The 6,340-nt window shown below is 32.1% G+C and overlaps 1 protein-coding gene across 2 annotated transcripts; it reads left to right on the top strand.

The window, feature by feature from the left end:
- The first annotated feature begins 474 nt into the window (after positions 1-474).
- LOC127162501 (uncharacterized) lies at positions 475-5,589 on the top strand. 2 transcript variants are annotated; one of them, XM_051105287.1, is made up of 6 exons: positions 475-624; positions 2,805-3,140; positions 3,365-3,703; positions 4,205-4,315; positions 4,669-4,694; positions 4,994-5,589. In XM_051105287.1, the coding sequence occupies exons 2-6, from the start codon at positions 3,047-3,049 to the stop codon at positions 5,123-5,125; spliced, it is 702 nt and encodes a 233-aa protein (XP_050961244.1). In that variant the 5' UTR covers positions 475-624; positions 2,805-3,046; the 3' UTR covers positions 5,126-5,589. The 2 variants fall into 2 exon arrangements, with proteins under 2 accessions (XP_050961244.1, XP_050961243.1); XM_051105286.1 differs by lacking the exon at positions 475-624 and adding an exon at positions 1,184-1,299.
- The last annotated feature ends 751 nt before the right edge of the window (positions 5,590-6,340 follow it).

Below are 6,340 nucleotides of genomic sequence, written 5' to 3'. Positions count from 1 at the left end.
GATTGTGATTGCAATCTGTCTGTCATGTTTTTCTTTATTACTATAAAGAGAGAGTTATGGTTAGGTTTAGAGGCAGGAGTGGGATTAGCGACTAAAATATTTTTATGCTATATTGTTACTAAAATGATCATTTGGACAGTTTTATATCCATTTATATTAGCTATAAAATGGGCAGGTTTAGGTTTGGGGGTAGGCTAAGGGAGGTAAAAATCTAAATCGCTTATTGATACATAATGCATATTTGTTATAAAATGGGTAGGTTTAGGTTTAGGTTTTGGAGTAGGTTAAGGGTTCTAAAAATCAAAATCGCTCATTTGATCGATAAAATGTTAGGCTACGTAGTGTGGGGCCAGGGTGTGCCAAGCTTCTGATTGGGCATAGAGCCAGGCCTGACCTTTATCCTTTGTACCTTGGCAATAAAAAATCTGTACACCTGATTTGGCATAGTGTACTGGAACAGAGGTTTCACTAAGATGAATAAACAAGTTTGAGGAAATAGCTTACCATTTAATAAATCGACAGCCTGTTTGCTAATCTTCAAAATGTTTCACATTAAACAATACTTTTGTTTGGAATTATTTACCTTAATAAAATTCTAATTTTAAAAGAAGGCAGAATAAACAGGTAGGACTCCTTGAATGTTGTAAAATATTGTGTCTTTAAATATCAATGTTTTCTTTCTTAGACTTGAATTGAATTGTAATGACTGTTATGACTGTCATGTGTTGATATAATGTATTTTAATAAACAAAGGAAATAAGGAATACATGAATAATTGAAAGTATTATATTGTTTGTTGTTCATGAAAATAAAATGTTATTGGCTTCCAAGTTTCAATAAATAGACTTGAAATGCAATGACGGTTATCTATGGTGATAATTAGTGACAAATAATTAGTGACAAATAACTTTTATTATTAGTAGTAGTATTATTAGTATTATTATTTTTTATGTAAAACTGTGGACGCCGGTTTGCAGGAAAGTAATGGAAGTTCCCAGATAGGTGGGCTAGGCCCAAACAGAGGGATTACCTGATTGGGTTGTCACAGTCATGGGGTGGGGTGGAGTCAGATTAGGTGGCACCTGTTTGAATTTCAAAAAAAGCCCGCTTTTCCATAACCAAGGAAACAGAAGAGACGATAGCAGTAAAAAAATATAAACAAGTTTATAATACCTGTAAAAGAAGAAGAAAACGCAAATAAACAAGAGAAAATGAAGCGGAATACTTTCATTTCATTTTTCACAAAGATGATTTTTCAATTTATTTTGATATCAGTGTTCTTGTCTTTATTTGCAAACGGTAAGACATTTTAAATTACTATCTGTTGTAGTCAACCATAAAAACAAATAAGGAAAAATACAAAATTAATAGAAAGTGGCTTTTTTATCCAATTTCTCACAACGTGCTTGACAGCTATTGCATCATATGTTTCAATCTTTTAAATCAGTACATAAACTGATCACTGTACAGTAAGGTGACCAGACTTCCCACTTGCTGGTGTAGCAGCTGATTCTGCTCCCCTCTGAATGTCTGTTCCCCTTTACGCAATCATACTACATGTCTTGCGTAGTTGCAAAAAAAAAAAAAGTACCGTCTTTTTTCCAAAACTTAAAAAAGGATTTGAGAAGCGAGGTTCGCCCCAACTTTCAACCGTTTTAATTGTAATGTATGAGGCTTTGGTTATTACGAAGAAGTCTTTAATCAAATTCAATTTGATTAAAAAAAAAAAAAAACATTTGTATTCTTTTTCTGTGGATAGATTATTAACACAGCCCATGTGGAACCATCGCCTACATTCATCACAGAAAATCTGTAAAAATAACAATAATAAAAAAAGAATGTTAGCAGCATTGTCAGCAATTGTTCTCTATTCATTTATATCCCAATCCCACATCAATTTAATAAATAAATAAATAAATAAATACATACATACATACATACATAGATAAATAAATAAATAAATAATTGATGCTTTGAAGGCCCAATGCAAGAAATAGGCCCATTTAAAATGACATTAAAGAACAGGTCTTTGTATCAGGTCTTGGTATATACCTATTTCTCACTGTCAGTAGATATGAATATTACTTACAGTAGTTTTCTTACCATCAACTTGTAAGTTGGAAAAACGTTTTTTTTTAATGCCAAACGGGTAAATGCCTCGAGTTTTATAATTGAATATTTCCTCAAACATATTTGGATCCATTGTTCGGACTGTATGAAAATCCCAGCAAGAAAAGAAATTCAGGTGTCATGGTCATGTCTCCAATTTATAGCTCTATTGATTAACTTGATAAATTGATTTCATTAGTGCCCTCTGAATTATGCTACGTGTCACTTATTATAAATGTATAAGACTGTATTAGATTGTATTAGACTAAGATGTATTAGATTATTAACACTAAACATTAAAAAATCAGTCCAGTCTCCCCAGCTGTAAATGCCATTGGCTGTTGAAGTCTTCTGTTGCTTATAATTAATTGACTTGTTGATATCACATAAGCAGTCTTTCAGAATGCTCTCAGACATATGTAGTTGCATACTATATGCATTAGTGAGTGTGGCGGTGCTTATTAGGTGTCGCTTTGGGACGATGAGGATGAGGTTAGGAGGGAAAAATCAGAGTATACCCGCTACAAAAAACTAGACTACATCACTGTTTGTATGTGTTACATTATGAAGACATCCAGACATATTCTACTCACAATCTTCATGATCTAAAAAAATAAAAATAAAATAAAATTCACAGCACTTTCCTGTTGTATAATTTCATTTGGTTTATAATTACCTGTTAATTTCTTCCTCAGGCATTTTTAGTATTGGCTCAGATGTCTTATCAGCATTTGTGATAAAGAGAGATTCAGTCACTCTACACACTCATGTTACAACAAACCAACAAGAAGATATAAAATGGTATTTTAATGGCATTCGTATCGCTCAAACCAGTGGAGATCTCAGTTATATATGTACAGACGTTCAGTGTAATGAAGGTACTGAGAGATTCAGAAACAGGCTAAATCTGGACAATCAGACTGGATGTCTGACCATCATGAACATCAACACCACAGACACTGGACTTTATGAATTAAAGATAATCAGCATCAGAAGCAGCAGTGAAAAGACTTTCAGTGTCACTGTTCATGGTGAGTTATTTAATATATTTATCGAATGAACCCATTTAAAAGATCTTTAATCAGTTCAGTTTGATTTAAAACATTTTTCTGTTTTTATGAGTTGTTTGTTTTAATAAGGATTTGATGTAAAATAAGTTTATAAAATGTGCACAAAACAAAGATGCATGTTGCTTTTTTAAAGAGCATGTATATTCTTAAATATTCTTCCAGTCAGCTGTTGGTTTGTGTTTCAGATGTTCCTGCTGCTGAACAAGATGAAATGAAGAGAAAGTCAGTAAAGGAGGGAGAATCAGTTACTTTAGATCCTGGTGTAATGAAAAACCAAAATGATTTGATGACGTGGCATTTTAATGACCTCTGCATCGCGGAAATCAGTGAAGAACCCGGAAAGATCTGCACAGATGTTCAGTCTAAAGATGGTGATGAGAGATTCAGAAACAGACTGGAGCTGGATCATCAGACTGGATCTCTGACCATCACAAACACCACAATCACAGACTCTGGAGTTTATAAACTACAGATCAACAGCAGCAGTTTCAGCATAATTAGGAGCTTCAGTGTTACTGTCACTGGTGAGTGTCATGTAGTTTAGTTTCCTTTAGCAGTTTTAAAATAGTTTTTTTATTATTATTATTTTTTTTAAATCAACCAAGTATTTTTTAAAAAAAATATATATATATTGTGTTGAAAACGAGAGCTTTGACTTGGAGTGGAAAATTTCTGAAAGTTTCCAAAATGTCTAATACGTTTCTGAAATTTACCAGAAAATTTCCACCTGTTTGCAACCCTATTACACTATAATTGAGATCATCACCTTCATGTCAAGTGATATAGCCAGACATGCTCTTCACAAGAGCAATATTAACATTAAAATGAATCTGTTTTTCTGACAGCTCAGTGATGTGATGCTGTTTTAGCTGCTGCTTTTCAAAAGCCACCAGATCCCATAATTTATGAGTTAGATCAATATCAGCTGGAAAAGTGTAATTACTTAAAAAAACACACTGGTAAAAATCATTGGTAAAAATAGTTGCTCTTTAGTAATAATGACTGTTTCTCTTTATCTGTTCCAGATTCATGTCTGTCTTCAGCTGCTGTAGCAGGAATATGTGCTGCTGTTGTTGGTGTCCTGATGCTGATGGCTATATATCTTTATTTACTGCACTGTCTGGTAAAAAGAATAAGTGAGTATTTAACTTAGCGATTGGAAGTCTGATTATTTTCTGTAAACTGGTTCTTTTCGACTGTCCGTTTTCATAACCTGGTGTAATTCAGTTTGTTTACGTCAATACTAGGGATGTACCAATCACAATTTTCTGATTATGAGCATTATAAAATGTACTATACTAATTGCAAGTACTTGGAACCTACATATTTAATACAGATCAAATGTAATCAGTTACAAATCTGCTCTGACCACACATACAGCTGAAATAACAAGATGGAAATTGTGTTTACATCTTTTTTTTTTTTTTAAAGATTACTCTAAATAACCAAAGTAATGTGTGTATAATTGAGTTTGTTGTTGTTTAAACAGACACCAGGATGAAGCACAGTGATCAGGTAAGATACTATAAACATTGAATCAGTTTGCCTACAAGAAAAATCTGAATCAGATGTGCAAGTTGGCAACATGTTTGGGTGATTTATGTGGTTTTATTCAAAAAGCATTTTTTGGCCACAACTGTATTTTACTGTAGTACAAATAATGATAGTGTAATGCAGGTTATCACATTCATTGAGATTCGTTCTACAAACATCAAAAGAAAAATACAATTACAGTTCCTAGTCTATTTTTTGTGCAAGTAAATTAATTAGTCCTGTTGATGTATTTTACCTTCTGTGAATCTGTTTTCCTACAGGCGAATGGTGTTAATGGTTGGTGGCCTAATCAGAGTGACATTTTGCTGATGGATGATGTGAGAAAGATGCCCTTCAATCACACTGATACTCTAGTGATGAACACTACTAATGACTTGTCCTCTAATCATTAAGATTGAGCCTCGCTGCCACTGAGATTTAACACTAGTTTCAACAACACAGCAAGAATTAATTGCATTGATAAAAAGTCCTTAGTAACCATTTTACCTTAATTAATTTAAAGGACCAAAACAGCTCCCTTAACCTATCTTAAACTCAGTATCTTCAAAGTCTATTTGACATCTTTATTTACATCTGCAAGACATATTTTTTTAGAGTGTTTGTGCATCTGCAATATGTCTATAGGATGTCAGATGTCAAATAGATGTTTAGAAAAATGTAAGAAGTTTATGATTTACAACAGTGGTTGTCAATTACAGACTTCAGGGCTCACTGCTATGCACATTTTGTATATTTCTGAATCTGACATACACAGTTCAGTTCATGGATAATCTTCATGCATTTGTATATTTGTGTGTGTATATATGTGTATATTATATAAGTGCCAAAGCACAGAGTTTGTTATCAGAAATACTGTAACTGACTGATTTGTATATTTCTGAATTGGATAATCTTCATGCATTTGTAATAATTTAATAAGTGTCTTTATAAATGTGTCTTTATAAATTACGCAAAAAGGGTGGATATTTCTTTGAAATACTGGTGAGGTGCCCCAAATGAGAAGTTGATATGATTTACTTCAGATGATTTACTGTAGAGTTGTTTTGAGAGTGTCCCCCTAACTAATTGTTTTCTTACTTTTGAAGTTCCTTTTTCAAAACTGAATTTGTCGAATTTGGAAACCATTTAAATATGCTTTATAAAACCTTAATTTATGCTGTATTTTGGGAATATTCTCTGTAAATCATCTTTGAAATTGTTTTTATTGTGAAAAAATGCTATATAAATAAATTTGAATAAAACTGAAAACACTTCTCCTAAGGTTTATACATTAATATATATATATATATATATATATATATATATATATATATATATATATATAAATGGTTTGTTTTTAATACAGTTACAATATACATGCCAATTATTCAATTCTGGAAACAACATTATGTTCTTATGAATACAGCAATATATTTGAAATGTCATTTTCTGAGGAAGGAAATCCTTTGTAAAGAGATCAAAATATTTAAAAACGCCTGATGTAAACCATGTGTTTCTATCTATTATTTCTATAGTAATGCAGTTTGGCCATTCAAATGTTCAAACTATTCCATCATTATTATACGGAAACAGTCATGTCCAGCTTCTAATATGCCTTATTAAAAGTT

This window comes from Labeo rohita, unplaced genomic scaffold (assembly GCF_022985175.1).
Source record: "Labeo rohita strain BAU-BD-2019 unplaced genomic scaffold, IGBB_LRoh.1.0 scaffold_952, whole genome shotgun sequence".
NCBI classification, from domain to species: domain Eukaryota; kingdom Metazoa; phylum Chordata; class Actinopteri; order Cypriniformes; family Cyprinidae; genus Labeo; species Labeo rohita.
The sequence above is the reverse complement of the archived record's forward strand: the minus strand, read 5'-3'. Positions and strand labels throughout refer to the sequence as shown.